The sequence below is a fragment of the Lepidochelys kempii genome, chromosome 21, assembly GCF_965140285.1.
Source record: "Lepidochelys kempii isolate rLepKem1 chromosome 21, rLepKem1.hap1, whole genome shotgun sequence".
Lineage (NCBI taxonomy): Eukaryota > Metazoa > Chordata > Testudines > Cheloniidae > Lepidochelys > Lepidochelys kempii.
In genome coordinates, this window is record NC_136400.1 from 524,089 (window position 1) to 541,061 (window position 16,973).

Sequence of the window (16,973 nt, forward strand, 5' to 3'; positions counted from 1 at the left end):
GAATTCCGTGTGGCAGAGGCTCTCTCTTCTGCAGAGAAAGTACACTCCAGGGAGATGTGATCCTGAACAGTGCTGACTTCAGAGGATTGTCTTTCCTGCTTCTTGTTCTGTGGTGACTGCTATAAGATGATTCTATATGATGTGATGTATGAAACACAGCACCTATTGGTGGGCAGTGGACTTCTTGCTGGACTGTGCAGGTTTCCATACAGGAGACCTGGCAGGAGGAACCCTTTTCATGCTGGCCTTTGTGGAGCTTAAGGAAGCTTATGAGATCTAAGGAGGTGACTGGTTCCCTTTGGGGGACACAGCAGCCCTGCTGAGGAGCTGTAGAGATGGAGGGGACTGTCCCTTGGGGCACAAACACAGGACTGAGAATGGATGACAGGCTCCTCCCTGCCAGGAAAAGTGATGTAATGTCTGAAAGACTGTTCTGGTTTGAACTCTTCTGAGACGGACTGGTTCTGGTTTCCCCACAGGGCTGTATGTGCTGGTGGGAGCAGGGGCGTTGATGATGACAGTTGGATTTTTTGGGTGCTGTGGAGCAGTGCGGGAGTCTGAGTGCCTGCTTGGAGCGGTAAGTAACGGGCTTGATGGACATCTCTCTGCTGGAGGTTATTCTGATAGAAATCTCCTTCAGGGGTGCACCATTGCATCACTGGTGGGAACAGCTCTTGGGTCAGAGATCAGTAACTTGATTTTACTCTTCATAATAAGCAGCTACTTTATTAACCCAACATCTCCAACAGGTCGCATTCAATAGCTTCCATGTGTGAATTTATCCCCTTGCTAGCTTGACTCAGCTGCTGCCTCCTGGGACTGCCTCCTCTGTCACTTCCACCATCTGTAGCGACCTCCCGGGGTCTATTTCCACCTCATCTGCCCTTTATCTCATTGAAAATCTAATCTGAAAACACCACTCCTTCTCCCTTGCTTCTGCCTGCTAACACCTTCCTCCCTCCCTCAGCTGTTGTGTATTATTGAGCCTTGTGGAAGGATTTGGGATGCAAAGTTTGTATAAAGGCCCTTATGTAAAACTAGTACAGACTCTGTTTCTCCTCTGCAGTTTTTTGCCTGCTTGCTGGTGATATTTGCTGCTGAAGTCACCGCTGGAGTGTTTGCATTCATAGGCAAAAAAGCGGTGAGTAGCAAGGTGATTCTGATGCTATGGGCTGGGTTTGGATTCCTGCTGCTGACTGATCCGAAGAGGTCAGGTAAAGGTCACATTTTAGGGAAGGATTCCACAGAAACAGGAGGACTCTGTGACCCTCTAGACATGGAGAGCTTGTGTTGTCATGAGCCTGAGAAGCTGGGCTTCAAAATGGGACATAGTCTCCATTCCCACATATGAACAGAAAATCCAACAGTATAAATAATCCCTGTATGTGAGAGTAATATCAACTTCAGAACTGCCTGGAGAGCTGTAGGGGAGTGGGTGATGCTCTGGGGAACTGTACATAATCAAAACAATGAACATCTCTTGTTAGTGAACCTCTTCTGGGTTCTGAGTGCCTCGCAGAAATATAGTAAACAAGTGCTGTAGGGTTCTGCCCAAGTTCTCATAAGTTCCCAAGAGCCCTGCTCTCCCAGAGCACCTCTATTACTGTTTCAGTCCACCAGATCACTAGGGATAAAATAGTGTGGAGGAGTCGCTCATGACTCTAGGGGCTGGAGAGGAAAGCCAGGGATGTATATTGGATTTGGAGTAGGATCTGATAGGTCCCCTGTTGTCTCCAGTTCAGTATCTCAATGGACTTGTCTGATTTCTACAGGCAGTACAGGAGGTCCAGACCATCTATGAAGAAGCTTATAAAGACTATGTGATGGACATGGGGAAGAGTAACAAAACTCTCATTCAGTTCCACACAGCTGTAAGTAACTCATGTGAGCTTAAATAGTGCTCACAGTGGTGGCACCCTTCAAAAATTGAATGCCAGGGTTTGCAGAAGGGTGACTGCTTCCCACTCTCTGGGCCCTGAGGGAGTGGAATTGAGGAGTTTGTTTAAAGGTAACCTGGTGGCTCAAGTGTATGCAGCTTGCTTTAGGTGCCAGAAGTCATGGGCTCAAATTGCAGGTAAGTACTAGCATGGGAAGTGCAAACTGCTAGACCTTCAATTTCTGAGTGAAATTCTGTGGGCTGCTTTATACAGGAGGTCAGACTAGATGACCTTAATGATCCCTTCTGGCTTTAAAATGTATTAATATGCAAATATAACTGTGAAAAAATCAGAATTGGCAGGAAATTTCTGAATCAAACAGCATTTAAAGGGCTGCATCAGCCACAAAGGGCTCTCTACAGCACCAGCTATTGAAGGGATTTTCTACATGGGAAGTTGATTGAGATAGTCATTCCCAATTAACTGTTGCTAACTGTCATGTATGGACAAGCCTTAAGGCCAAACTGGCCCCATGCCTCATTCATGTACTTGAGGAAAAAATACCCTACAGTGACAATACTGTGGCTTCCTGCTCCCCAAAGCAAGGAATGTTCCCCATCGGTTTCTGCAGCTGGTGTTTGGGCCAAGTTCTCCCTAGAAAAACTAATGGTGAATGAATACTGTCACCACCAGGGATCTGGACAACGACATTTGTTACCATAGAAATGAAGAAGCCACAACCAGGCGTGCAGTGCCAACGATTTCTCTTGTACCTCAGTTTATCAATGTGTTTCCTCCAGCACAACATTACACATGCCCTTCCCCCTCCATCCTGTTCCTTATAGCCATAGTGCTGAGTAACTCCAGTAACTGACAACAGGGCACAGGCTTAAGAACAATCCAAGGGAGTGGACTCTGTTCACCTGAGTCCTGGGCAGATCTGGTCTCCAGTGCACTAGAGGTGTTATTTGCCCAACTAGAAAACAATCCCCAAAAGAATCTACAACAACCAGCTTTGGCTTCTCCAGCAGGGTCCACTCCAGCTCAACAAAGAGGCCTTTTTCCCATGCAATGCATCAGCACCTCTCTCTGTCAGACACATGGGACAGTTAGCCCTCATGTCCCTTGCTCAAGAGCTGGATGAGTTTGTGAGCATCCCTGAAACTTAGCCTAACAGTAGCTGTACAGACAGTAACTAATTACACCCTTGTGAGAGGTCGTAAACCTTCACAGTGGGGACTGAGTTCACCTCTATGTCTGTATGGTGCCTAGCACAACGGAACACTGATCCTGCCCAGGGCCCCCAGGCCCTACTGTGATGTAAACAGTATTAAAGGTAGATCCTGTCATCATTCCCATTGCACAGCCAGTGAACCTGAAGCACAGAATGAGAGACTTGTCCCAGGCCACACAGCAAGTCAGCGACCAAGCCAAGATTAAAACTTAGCCCTGGTCTACACTAGGACTTTAGGTCGAATTTAGCAGCGTTAAATCGATGTAAACCTGCACCCGTCCACACGATGAAGCCCTTTATTTCGACTTAAAGGGCTCTTAAAATCGATTTCCTTACTCCACCCCTGACAAGTGGATTAGCGCTTAAATCGACGTTCCCAGCTCGAATTTGGGGTACTGTGGACACAATTTGATGGTATTGGCCTCCGGGAGCTATCCCAGAGTGCTCCATTCTGACCGCTCTGGACAGCACTCTCAACTCAGATGCACTGGCCAGGTAGACAGGAAAAGAACCACGAACTTTTTAATCTCATTTCCTGTTTGGCCAGCGTGGCAAGCTGCAGGTGACCGTGCAGAGCTCATCAGCAGAGGTGACCATGATGGAGTCCCAGAATCGCAAAAGAGCTCCAGCATGGACTGAACGGGAGGTACGGGATCTGATCGCTGTATGGGGAGAGGAATCCGTGCTATCAGAACTCCCTTCCAGTTTTCGCAATGCCAAAACCTTTGTCAAAATCTCCCAGGGCATGAAGGACAGAGGCCATAACAGGGACCCGAAGCAGTGCCGCGTGAAACTTAAGGAGCTGAGGCAAGCCTACCAGAAAACCAGAGAGGCGAACGGCCGCTCCGGGTCAGAGCCCCAAACATGCCGCTTCTATGATGAGCTGCATGCCATTTTAGGGGGTTCAGCCACCACTACCCCAGCCGTGTTGTTTGACTCCTTCAATGGAGATGGAGGCAACATAGAAGCAGGTTTTGGGGACGAAGAAGATGATGAGGAGGAGGAGGTTGTAGATAGCTCACAGCAAGCAAGCGGAGAAACTGGTTTTCCCGACAGCCAGGAACTGTTTCTCACCCTGGACAGGGAGCCAGTACCCCGCAAACCCACCCAAGGCTGCTTCCTGGACCCGGCAGGCAGAGACCTCTGGTGAGTATACCTTTTAAAATACTATACATGGTTTAAAAGCAAGCATGTGAAAGGATTACTTTGCCCTGGCATTCGCGGCTCTCCTGGATGTACTCCCAAAGCCTTTGCAAAAGGTTTCTGGGGAGGGCAGCCTTATTGCGTCCTCCATGGTAGGACACTTTACCACTCCAGGCCAGTAACACGTACTCGGGAATCATTGTACAACAAAGCATTGCAGTGTATGTTTGCTGGCGTTCAAACAACATCCATTCTTTATCTCTCTGTGTTATCCTCAGGAGAGTGAGATATCATTCATGGTCACCTGGTTGAAATAGGGTGCTTTTCTTCAGGGGACACTCAGAGGAGCCCGTTCCTGCTGGGCTGCTTACCTGTGGCTGAACAGAAATGTTCCCCGCTGTTAGCCATGGGGAGGGGGGAGGGTTGAGGGGGTAGCCACGCGGTAGGGGGAGGCAAAATGCGACCTTGTAACGAAAGCCCATGTGCTATGTATGTAATGTTAACAGCAAGGTTTACCCTGAAAGAGTGTAGCCACTGTTTTATAAAATGTGTCTTTTTAAATACCACTGTCCCTTTTTTTTCTCCACCAGCTGCATGTGTTTCAATGATCACAGGATCTTCTCCTTCCCAGAGGCTAGTGAAGGTTAGAAAGAAAAAAACGCACTCATGATGAAATGTTCTCTGAGCTCATGCTGTCCTCCCACACTGACAGAGCACAGACGAATGCGTGGAGGCAAATAATGTCAGAGTGCAAGAAAGCACAAAATGACCGGGAGGAGAGGTGGCAGGCTGAAGAGAGTAAGTGGTGGGCTGAAGACAGGGCTGAAGCTCAAATGTGGCGGCAGCGTGATGAGAGGAGGCAGGATTCAATGCTGAGGCTGCTGGAGGACCAAACCAGTATGCTCCAGTGTATGGTTGAGCTGCAGCAAAGGCAGCTGGAGCACAGACTGCCACTACAGCCCCTGTGTAACCAACCGCCCTCCATACCCAGACGCCCAAGAACGCGGTGGGGGGGCCACCGGCCAACCAGCCACTCCGCCGCAGAGGATTGTCCAAAAAAAAGAAGGCTGGCATTCAATAAATTTTAAAGTTGTAAACTTTTAAAGTGCTGTGCTTAAAGTGCTGTGTGGCATTTTCCTTCCCTCCTCCACCACCCCTCCTAGGCTACCTTGGTAGTCATCCCCCTATTTGTGTGATGAATGAATAAAGAATGCATGAATGTGAAGCAACAATGACTTTATTGCCTCTGCAAGCAATGATTAAAGGGAGGAGGGGAGGGTGGTTAGCTTGCAGGGAAGTAGAGTGAACCAAGGGGCGGGGGGTTTCATCAAGGAGAAACAAAGAGAACTTTCACACCGTAGCCTGGCCAGTCATGAAACTGGTTTTCAACGCTTCTCTGATGCGTACCGCGCCCTCCTGTGCTCTTCTAACCGCCCTGGTGTCTGGCTGCTCGTGACCAGCAGCCAGGCGATTTGCCTCAACCTCCCACCCTGCTATAAACGTTTCCCCCTTACTCTCACAGATATTGTGGAGCACACAGCAAGCAGTAATAATAGTGGGAATATTGGTTTCGCTGAGGTCTAAGCGAGTCAGTAAACTGCACCAGCGCGCCTTTAAACATCCAAATGCACATTCTACCACCATTCTGCACTTGCTCAGCCTGTAGTTGAACAGCTCCTGACTACTGTCCAGGCTGCCTGTGTACGGCTTCATGAGCCATGGCATTAAGGGGTAGGCTGGGTCCTCAAGGATACATATAGGCATTTCAACGTCCCCAACAGTTATTTTCTAGTCTGGGAATAAAGTCCCTTCCTGCAGCTTTTAAAACAGACCAGAGTTCCTGAAGATGCGAGCGTCATGTACCTTTCCCGGCCATCCCACATTGATGTTGGTGAAACGTCCCTTGTGATCCACCAGAGCTTGCAGCACTATTGAAAAGTGCCCCTTGCGGTTTATGTACTCGCCGGCTTGGTGCTCCGGTGCCAAGATAGGGATATGGGTTCCGTCTATGACCCCACCACAGTTAGGGAATCCCATTGCAGCAAAGCCATCCACTATGACCTGCACATTTCCCAGGGTCACTACCCTTGATATCAGCAGATCTTTGATTGTGTGGGCTACTTGCATCACAGCAGCTCCAACAGTAGATTTGCCCACTCCAAATTGATTCCCAACTCACCGGTAGCTGTCTGGCGTTGCAAGCTTCCACAGGGCTATCGCCACTCGCTTCTCAACTGTGAGGGCTGCTCTCATCTTGGTATTCATGCGCTTCAAGGCAGGGGAAAGCAAGTCACAAAGTTCCATGAAAGTGCCTTTACGCATGCAAAAGTTTTGCAGCCACTGGGAATCGTCCCAGACCTGCAACACTATGCGGTCCCACCAGTCTGTGCTTGTTTCCCGAGCCCAGAATCGGCGTTCCACAGCATGAACCTGCCCATTAGCACCATGATGCATGCATTGGCAGGGCCCATGCTTTCAGAGAATTCTGTGTCCATGTCCTGATCACTCACGTGGCTGCGCTGACGTCGCCTCCTCGCCCGGTATCACTTTGCCAGGTTCTGGTGCTGCATATACTGCTGGATAGTGTGTGTGGTGTTTAATGTGCTCCTAATTGCCAAAGTGAGCTGAGTGGCCTCCATGCTTGCCTTGGTATGGCGTCCGCACAGAAAAAAGGCGCGGAACGATTATCTGCTGTTGCTCTGACGGAGGGAGGGGCGACTGACGACACGGCTTACAGGGTTGGCTTCAGGGAGCTAAAATCAACAAAGGGGGTGGCTTTACATCAAGGAGTATTTCAGGCAGGACTTCACGGAGGGTTCCAATAAGAAATGGTGCACCTAAGTTATTGTTCTTATTGGAACAATGAGGTTAGTCTGGCCTCTGATTGATACATGGCTAGATTTACCTTGCTGCACCTTCTCTGTGAGTGACTGCAGTGTGACCTAGAGGAATGAGTCCCCTAGACAGGGGCGGGGGGAAGCAAATGCGTACAAAACAAATCTGGTCTATTTCTTGTTTTGATCCACTCCATCTATCTTTTACATCTTTGGCTGGCAGCAGATGATGCAGAAGGACTGCAAGCCATCCACATCTCATGGCTGCTCGGCAGAAGATGGTACAGTACGACTGCTAGCAATCCGTATTGCCTGCCTGCTCACCATAAGACGGTTCAATAGGACTGACTGCAGGACTAAAGAGAATGACCTGGTCCAAATTAGTCCCTGCGCCCATGTCTGTCCAGGCGCTCCCGGCCAACGCGGCCAGGAGCCCCTCGGACATGACGATGACGGCTACCAGTCATATTGCACCGTCTGCTGCCAGAAGGCAATGGGTTGCTGCTACTGTGTAGCAATGCAGTACCGTGTCTGCCAGCACCCAGGAGACAACTGTGACGGTTACCTGAGCGGGCTCCATGCTTGCCGTGGTATGGAGTCTGCACAGGTAACTCAGGAAAAAAGGCGTGAAATGATTGTCTGCCCTTGCTTTCACGGAGGGAGGGAGGGAACGGGGGCCTGACGATATGTACCCAGAACCACCCGCGACAATGTTTTAGCCCCATCAGGCATTGGGATCTCAACCCAGAATTCCAATGGGCAGCGCAGACTGTGGGAACTGTGGGATAGCTACCCACAGTGCAACACTCCGGAAGGCGATGCTAGCCTCGGTACTGTGGAAGCACTCCGCCGAGTTACTGCACTTAATGCACTTAGAGCATTTTCTGTGGGGACACACACACTCAAATATATAAAACCAATTTCTAAAAAACCGACTTCTATAAATTCGACCTGATTTCGTAGTGTAGACATACACTTAGAGCCCTACTTGTGCCCAAGTCTGTGTTCATTTCGTGAAGCAATGCTGCCTCCCATAGAGATCAAGCCCTTCCTTTTGTCACTGTTTATATCATTCCAACATTCTTCATAACTAACATTTCACAACCTCTGAACCTCTTGTCCTTCTCCCATGCCTATTAATTATGACCCAAAGAGGAATTCCAAGCATTTTCTCAGAGATGTGTAAATGGGAAAAACAAACCCACTGAAACATTCTGTTGATTTATCACTAGCCACAAACCCAATAGCATGTTCTGTCTGTAATAAAGACTCTAGCATACTCTGCTGCAGCTTCAACATGGTGCCCACATTTCTACACATAGTGCTTGAACTATTTCTGTTTTCCTGGGTAAACGGATTTAGAAACTGCTGGCCCGTCCATAGCAGGGATTTGTATTGCCTTGAGCAGTCAGGCCCACTTGCTGCCATTGAATGCAGAGTCTCAGTAGGAAACTAGCCTGTAGTTTCTTCCTTTTTTGACTTTCTGTCTCTCTCTCAACTATGTAGCTTCAATGCTGTGGTAAAGAAAGTGAGGTTCAGGTGAAGCCCACCTGTCCAGAGGGCATCCAGGTGCCCAAGGTGAGTGTCTTCTGTGCTGATTGTTTTAATTACCGTTCCCCACAGATATGTCAGTTTGAAACAGAAGTTTCTCTGACACACAAGGAGCAAAAATAGCACTAATGATGACACTGGGACGGACTGAGGTTTATAGCCCAGAGGAGCTAGCTGAGGAGAGACTATGTCCACAGTCGGATCAGCTGGCTTCAGATGATTCAGATATCCTTTGTCCATATCAGAGTTACTTAAGATGAAATTGGAGAAATGTGCAAGTAGAATCATATTCGGGAAAGTCAGAGCAGCTATCTGCTCTGAATAAGCTCCAACACCTTCTCAGCCATGGGCTGTGCAGCTGAACAGCATAGAGGCAGAGGAGAGTGAGGGGTCAGACTCAGAAATGTGAACAGCCCCTGCTCTTGTTGTCTGCAGCCTCCCTACCACCTCCCCAGGTAGCTGTGGCAGTAATGTCACACAGTCTGAAGAGCAGGGGCACTTAGATGTTGGTGTCTAGGAGTCTGTATGAAAGGCCTGCTGAAGGTTGAATTATGGCATGTACCTGTCTTCACCATGCTCAGAGGACCCTGGCTAGGAACGTGGCCAATTAAAATGAGGGAAACACTCTCATTTCTAGTTTTTGTGGCACCTGCCTGCAGTTGCACCATTATCCTGAAAGGCCATATTCCCCTGATTTAGTGTATCCAGACACATAGCTGGCTTTAACTTGTGGGGAAGCTATTAATGAAAACCCACATGTGAGTGCTATTGAGATGGCACATGGGTATAGAAAGGAGTATGGTGAGGACAACAAAGGAGATTATTCCTGGCAATTGAAAGCCTATTGATTGCTCAGATGAGGGGAGAGTAAGCTACCTAGTAGCAAGAAATGTCGAGCAGGGCACAAGGCATAGAAGGCAGGTTAGCAGACAGGTCACTGTGTTAGCCTTTCTCCATGTACATGAAGGCAAGAGTTTAGGGAAATTATATAGAAATATTTGTCTAGGAGTTAAGTGGAACTTTCATTCTGTTTTTAATAGAACTGCCTGGATGAAATCCAGAATTTAATTAACTCGAATCTGCATTTAGTTGGAATCGTTGGAATTGGAATTGCTGGCATCACAGTGAGTAAATACATCATATCATTGTCTTTTCTGTCTATACGAAATCCCTGCACCCTCCCCGAGTCCATATTTCCTGGGAGATGCTCTGCAGTAGCTGCTGGGGAGATTTCCATATGATATCAACTGTCCCTGACGCTTTTCTCTGAGAGTCACTCTCACTCTCCACATAAATTTTGGCAAGTCCCAGTTTTATCAGTTTATTTTTCATCCCCATAGAGTGAATACAAGCTATCTGGGAGAAATTCCACTTTGTTACTGTTGTAAATCAATATAAATTAATAATTTCAGCCAAAAAGGCTGAGTGTACTGAAAACCAACCAGCTATCCTGAGATTTCACCCATTCCAACCCATTGTTGGCACTGGTGTTGTTTGTCCCTAAATATTTGGATCCAAGCTGTACACTCATAATGGATTTGAACATGAAGGATGATCTGTGATTTAACCAGTTGCTTGTAAGGAACTGATTTTCCCAGGTCACGCACATTAACAATCTGGTGAAGGAAAACCTATGATATTGTGATAGATGTTCATGGCTTACCTGGAAGCTAGAAATCAGTACATCCTCATTCCTATGCCCATTGCTTTAACAGAACTGAATTTAAACTAGGCAGATGGCTTCAGGATATATCCCTCTTCTAACTGTTAGGTATCCAGATTAAACAACACCATGTTGTCAGTGACTGATTCATCTAATCGTATCCCCAAAGCTTCTCACTTCACTTGTTTTAAACTTCATCTTCTCCCACAAAAAGTGTGCTTTGCCATTTCCAAAAATCTGTGCGTTCATAACTGAGCTGTGTGGCCACTAGATGTCACACTAGTGCATGAATCCAGCAAGAAGACACATCAAACTGACAGAGGCTTGGAGATTAAAAGCATTTTCCAGCCTGCATCTGCTGCGATCTGCTCCAGATTCAGCAGCCAATGACAGTCTGAAGACACAGGATGAAACCAGATTTCTGAGGAATTACACTCCCACCTGCTCTCTGGAGGAGGAAGTTAATGGAGTTACCTGTACTTTCCAAAGCTCACTGAGTTCAGATGTGGAAGGAGGGTTCATATATTTCAAACTAAAGAGCATAGTAATATGGTCGCTACACCTGACCTGTGGGGATGGAGAGAGGCAGGGGGTGTTAAACATTCTCAGAAATATGGGGAGGTCATAACAACCAGTTAGCCATAGGCAACCTGAAATGTGACTTTTCTAAAATATAATGGCATGCATGGAAAATATGGCAAAGCAATCCAGATGGAACAGAGCCTCAATAAGCAGGCTGTTCAGTGCCTAAGAGTACGTGTGCACTGCATACAGGGATCCAATCTTCATAACGTCCCATTGAAATGGGCACAGATATGGTAAAAGGAGATATCAGATGCCACGCACTTGGGGTCCTCGTGGTCCTGCATTAACTTCACAACTCTCAGGCATCTGGGCTGGAAGGAGAAGCAAGTGCTAGTCCATGGCTCCTATGTGGTAAGGCTGGCCAGCTGTTGTCCTGTGTTCCTGGGGAAGGGATTCAATGGCATGATCATGATCATGGATGATGTCTTTGCTTATTGCCTGTAAACTCTGTTCTGGAGCTAAAACCTGTGACTAGGGAGGAATTACTAGAGACTCTAGCTCCCTCCATTGGATTCCATTCTAACCCCTGCAGTTTCCTGAGCTTTAAGACTATGGATTCTATTTACATGCAGTGTATAAACTTGCCTCATGTACAGTAATTATTAAGAGTTTAAGCTTCTCTCTAAACCCACAGTATCCTGCAGCAATCCCATACGTTAGCCTATCTTACACCCAGAGCTGAGCTCTGCTCTGATTCAGAAGTACACATGATACTCCATGAACAGAGACCTCCTATAACCACGTTTCTGTGCTAGACTGAAATTCAAGTCCTCTGTTTCAGTGCTGGATTTGATACCAGTGACAGTGCTGATCTTGTGTCAATGCAGACAGTATCAGTAACAGTGTTAATGATCTCCCCAGTGATATTTGGGAAGGGCATTATGCTTGCAGAGCATTTAAAACTTCCATGGCACTGCTATGGTCATATCATCTTAGCTCTGAGTAATGGTGATGTTCCTTCCATGTTAACTGTCTTCTTTCCTGAGACTTGTAGAGAGGAACAGTCATCTGTGCCCACTACCCCTCTGGGAAGATCATTAGATTGTTCTGAAATGACAGTTTTGTAACTATATCTACTTTTGTAAGAGGAGGCATTCCATGGAAATCTCTAAATCACATTCCTTCTCTTTTAGATCTTTGGCATGATATTCAGCATGGTTCTCTGCTGTGCTATCCGCAATACAAGGGACATGCTCTAAAACTCACTGCACAATTTCTATGCTCCGGGATTTCCAGACCTTACAAGACTTTACAAGATACATTCTCAGAGTTTAATAATTGTAATACATTTTTGATTAGTGTTTTAACCAACTGAGAGGAAAAGGCCTCATTTGGTGAGTGTGAATTGCATTAATTGTGTTCAAACTTTTAAGTCAGAAAACTGAAATGAATAAAATGAGGGTTTAAAATGTACTTTCCTAAAATGAAAAGGCAAAGGTGGTACCTAAAATTAATTTGTTTTTAAATATCTTTGCATATATATGGCTGAGTGCTTGCGCATCTATATACACTGGATAAGCACCTGCCTGTCTCCACGTATGGATCTGCAAGAGTGCACAAGTACAGATATCTGTATATATAGTACATTGTGTGGGTGAATGCATGCATATGACATATGTTGTGTGGGCACGTGTTTGCATGCACATTCCTGCAGTGTCCCCACTATGTGAGAGTGTGCATAAAGCCCTGGCATATATACAGGTTGAAACCCTTTCATAGTGACCCCTGTTGGCTAATAATCAGTGTAGGAGCAACTGCCATTTTTAAAATAAAACCTTTAATGTAGTTTTTATCCACTAATCCCAAAATTAAAAGGAAATACAATTAATAAATAGGATTTATTCAAATGAGTTGATCTCTAAGGGCCTGTTCCTGAAAGTATGTACGCCATGTGAGTAGTCCTGTTGACTTCAGTGTCACATGCAGAAGTGTTGGTAGGATTGGGCCCTACATCTGAACAAAGAAGGATTCTTGGGGAGTCCTAGGACCAGGCAAAAGGGGAAGGGTTAAGAGAGAGATGGGAGGCTGATGGGCAATGCAGAGTCAGTTATACCAGGATAAAGCGTGCCTTGGCTTCCCAACCCAGTCTGTGTGACAAAATCACGGTTATGCATTTGAAAGTCTCTAAAATCCTATTAATTTTTAAAGCGGAGATTTCAAAAGAAAGGGCCAAAGAGAGCTGAAGCTGACAGTCCCACACTGGGAGCAGCTAGCATGGACTTATACTTGTACAAAGCCCAAATGACCCCAGCAGAACCCCACACAGCACAGAGGCTCGTGCAGGATTGAAGCCTTTATCCAGAAAAGCAGCAGAGTTGTGGGATATCTTGTGCCCAAAGTCTTTGGCTAGCCGTGCTGTAGGGAACAAATAAATTGTGAAGACTGTTAGGGAGAAACAAAAGTGGCACTTTAAAACCTTCATTTCTTCCTCTGCTCTGAACTACTGCGACTATCACCATTTCAGCAGGGCTTTTACCTCAAATCTCTCGCCCTCTCCTTTGGGTATAAGGGCAGGAAGTAAAGGCAACACATTTTTACAGAGTCATAAAGAGTCATTTTCTTATTGGCAATTATGCTTTGCGGGTAAGAGATGTAAGAATTACATTGTATCCTTGAAATACCTCAGGGCTTGAGTTTACACAGCTTGCTTCCATATTTTTATTTTTCTTATTTATTCACAGTAGAATGTTCCTTTTAAAACATTCGACAGCCTGGAAGTATTCTCCCCACAAAGGGAAAATAAAGTACATGAGAGACTAAGAGTCTTATATCTTTGGCTCATTTCATTTGGGAAAGCAGGCTCTTTCTCCCCCCTCCCGCCCCCTAAATGTTTCAGAAAGGGGGCTGTGCTAGAGATGTGCATGAACTCATGTAGTAACCCTGCCTCTCTGCCTATCCTGTCCAGCTTTCTAATGCAATTGTGATTTGGTTTTCCTGGGTTCCAAATTAGAGAGTAAGTATAATGGAGAAGGGCTCGTCTCGACTGATGTCTTAATAAAATGATCTTTGCTCTCCAAAAATCTAGTGCAGTTACTATAATAGAGTCTTTGCTCCATTTAAACATACTGGAAGGATGTAGGACTTCAGGAAATATTTCCTATATCAGGGCATTAATTCAAGTACTGCGTGAATCCAAGTGCATGGGTTTGTATGTAATACAAATACCCAAGTGTGCAGCCCTCACGGTCCCAAGGAACCTCATATTTATACCACCTCAAGCTTATTTTGGTGCTGGAAATCATTCTACTGTTATACCTTTTCTACAATTCATTTAATAATATTTGAGTGTCAGACCTGCCTGTCCTTTACATTTGCCATTTGTAATTTCTCACGAGCAGCATTTGAATGGCCATTGATATCCTAAGGCAGCTGTGTTCTACTAAAAGTAAAGCAGCTGGGTATGCAACACACTGCCATGCCAGGAATTTCTGGGCTTAGCCTCAGGCTCCCCAAGCCAACACGGAGACAGTGTGGCTGGCTCCAAGGAAGAGAGTTAGGTTTGCATCCTTCTGTAGTGACCTCACTGGAGGAGAGTCTTGTGGACACACCTTGTGTAAAGGTAGGGGCTGAGGAGGTTACTGCACTAGCCTAAGGCCAGAACTTCAGGGCCTGACAAAATAGTTCACTTTTAGGAGAGAGTATGAGTCTCTCGACAAAGCATAGAGCCATGTGGCAGTTCTGTGGAGCTGGAGAATACCCCATAAAGAGAAGGCTGGCAAAAAATACACATAGCTATACGGAAGCAGTTGTCTTAGCCTTTGCCAGTCAAATGAAAGGGTCTTTGCAGACCAGTAGGTCTAACACACTAGACGGACATGATGGCATCAGTGATCTTTTATTAACTAAGACCTAACTTTTGTGAAAGACGGGTCTGTACATTGCTGGCCTCGCCGGTTCTCCTGGTCTGGATAGTACAGATAACTGTTAGGCTCACTGCATCCCATGTAGGAGGGCATTTACTGTACACACAGATCCATCTCTCTCATGCACACTCTGAAATGAATATTTTTTTAAACACACACAAACACCCTTGCCATTTTTTAAAAAATTACTGAATCTTGTTTGGCACTAGAACAGGAATAAATAGCCAGAGTTTGCTTCCTTTTTCACTTACAGCAACACGGAGTCAGCCCGGAGATGCCCACTTCTGCTTTTGAGATGCACCAGTACACGAACTGGTGCTTGCAGAAAACTTTTTGCTTGTTTACCTCTAAGTGCCTTTTAGAAACAGAGACGAGTGCCAGTAAGAAAAATATTTCAATACATTCAGACTTGAATCACCTTGCTTTCTAATGAAATAGTTTTTTTCTATACAGTGCTTTCATATTTATATACATAACAGTTATGTGTACTCTGGGTTCTAATGCTATCCAGGAATATTGGATGCACTTTGTACTGAAGATCAGGAATATAATGGTACCAGTTATTGGTTTAATTCTCTGGATTATTATTGTGCATCAGGCCAGGAAGCAGCATATTTAAAATGTCTATCAGGGCCTTTAACAAAGTGTGGCCTTCCCATCTTGCTATTTCATGCTGTTGTTTTGTAGACAGTATATTACTGCATTAGTAACAGTTTCCTCTATCCTGTATTAGCATTTGAAGGACATTTTACTCTGCTCCAGTGGTTACTAGCAATAGGAGGTGAAATTACTATCTTATTCTTGCTGGCCCTTATAACTATTATTAGGATTCTTCTGTAGTGCTTTACAAGCAATAACTAATTAGACCCTTCCTTGGCATTTCTGTGGCTAGACTGAGCAATCCTGTTTATAGTACAGTTGTGGTTGAGCTATAAATCCTACCCTGACATCTGGGAAGAAAAATACTCTCAGTTTCTGTGGAAATATGCCCCATTCGTTGTGCTGCTTCCCCTTTGGTTTAAATCTGGCACTCTCATTTTATTTCCAAACTCTGCACTTCTGCCAGATGGCACAGCACTCTTCCCAACATGCTCCATCTGGCTACAATAAGGAAACTTTCTATAGCATCTGAATCAAAACCACTCAAAAATATAGTCTGTGCTAGAAAATCAGCACATCAGGATTGAATTCATTCAACCCAATTCTGTCCTCAGATACGTATGTGCACGAGAACATCCAATGCACCGATCAGCTCATGGCTCCCTCTAGACCAGTATCCAGTGTCTCACAGTGGCTAGTACCAGCTGCTTCCAAAGAAGTTGCCAGAAACATCTGTAGCAAGCAGCAGCCTGTAGGGGAAGTTCCTTCCTATTCCCATCAATTGGCTTATTATTCTCATTATTCATATAATTGTCTAACCTCTTTTTAATTGTACTGAGCTCCTGAAATTCTCATTGACCTCTGTAGGAGCCATATGTGCCTATTTGAGGGCAGAATTTGACTAGTTTTGGTAGCATTCCGGGGCCAAGCAGGAACTGAGAGAAGTAGATCCCTGGAATATCCATGCAACAAAGAGTTGTGTTTCATTTCCAGTTGTCCCACTGGAAACAAGTGGGATTGTTCCATGGCAAAATATATTCCATCCCTACTGAAAAAGAAAGAGAGCTGTTATCTGAACCCTTTTAAACCCACTTTTTGTGGCCTTTGGAAGACTAACTCCTTTAAATTTTTTGTTTCATGTTCTCTATGTATATAAATCTCCTCACTGTATTTTCCACTGAATGCATCCGATGAAGTGAGCTGTAGCTCACAAAAGCTTATACTCACATAAATTTGTGAGTCTCTAAGGTGCCACAAGTACACCTTTTCTTTTTGCGAATACAGACTAACACGGCTGCTACTCTGAAACCTATTCTTATTAAATGTACATTATAAACATAACTCACCGTCAAATCCTTTCCCCTTCTGTGTTGGCGAATTACGATGCTCGTGTCTTTACCTCCCTGCGAGACCAGGATTGTCTCTTTTACATTGCCTGAGACATGCATTTCCAATACTGAATGCTTGTTCCTGTATTCCAAGTACTAACATTAGGCAGGACTGGGACATCACGTTATTATTATAGGGCCTGTGAGAGCAAGAGCATTTGTCTATATGAAAGTTTCTCTGAGTTGTAAATGTTGGTCAGGTGATTGTGCTGTTGCTGAAACTAGTTTTCATTTG

The 16,973-nt window shown here is 45.5% G+C and overlaps 1 protein-coding gene across 1 annotated transcript in view; it reads left to right on the top strand.

Annotated features, from left to right (window-relative positions):
• Positions 1-16,392, top strand: part of TSPAN2 (tetraspanin 2) — a 59,862-nt gene extending 43,470 nt beyond the window's left edge. Inside the window, exons 3-8 of the mRNA XM_073319959.2 lie at positions 480-577; positions 1,067-1,141; positions 1,773-1,871; positions 8,595-8,666; positions 9,680-9,763; positions 12,021-16,392. Coding sequence (XP_073176060.1) covers positions 480-577; positions 1,067-1,141; positions 1,773-1,871; positions 8,595-8,666; positions 9,680-9,763; positions 12,021-12,086 — 494 coding nt within the window. The 3' untranslated portion in view covers positions 12,087-16,392. The remainder of the gene's footprint in view (positions 1-479; positions 578-1,066; positions 1,142-1,772; positions 1,872-8,594; positions 8,667-9,679; positions 9,764-12,020) is intronic.
• The last annotated feature ends 581 nt before the right edge of the window (positions 16,393-16,973 follow it).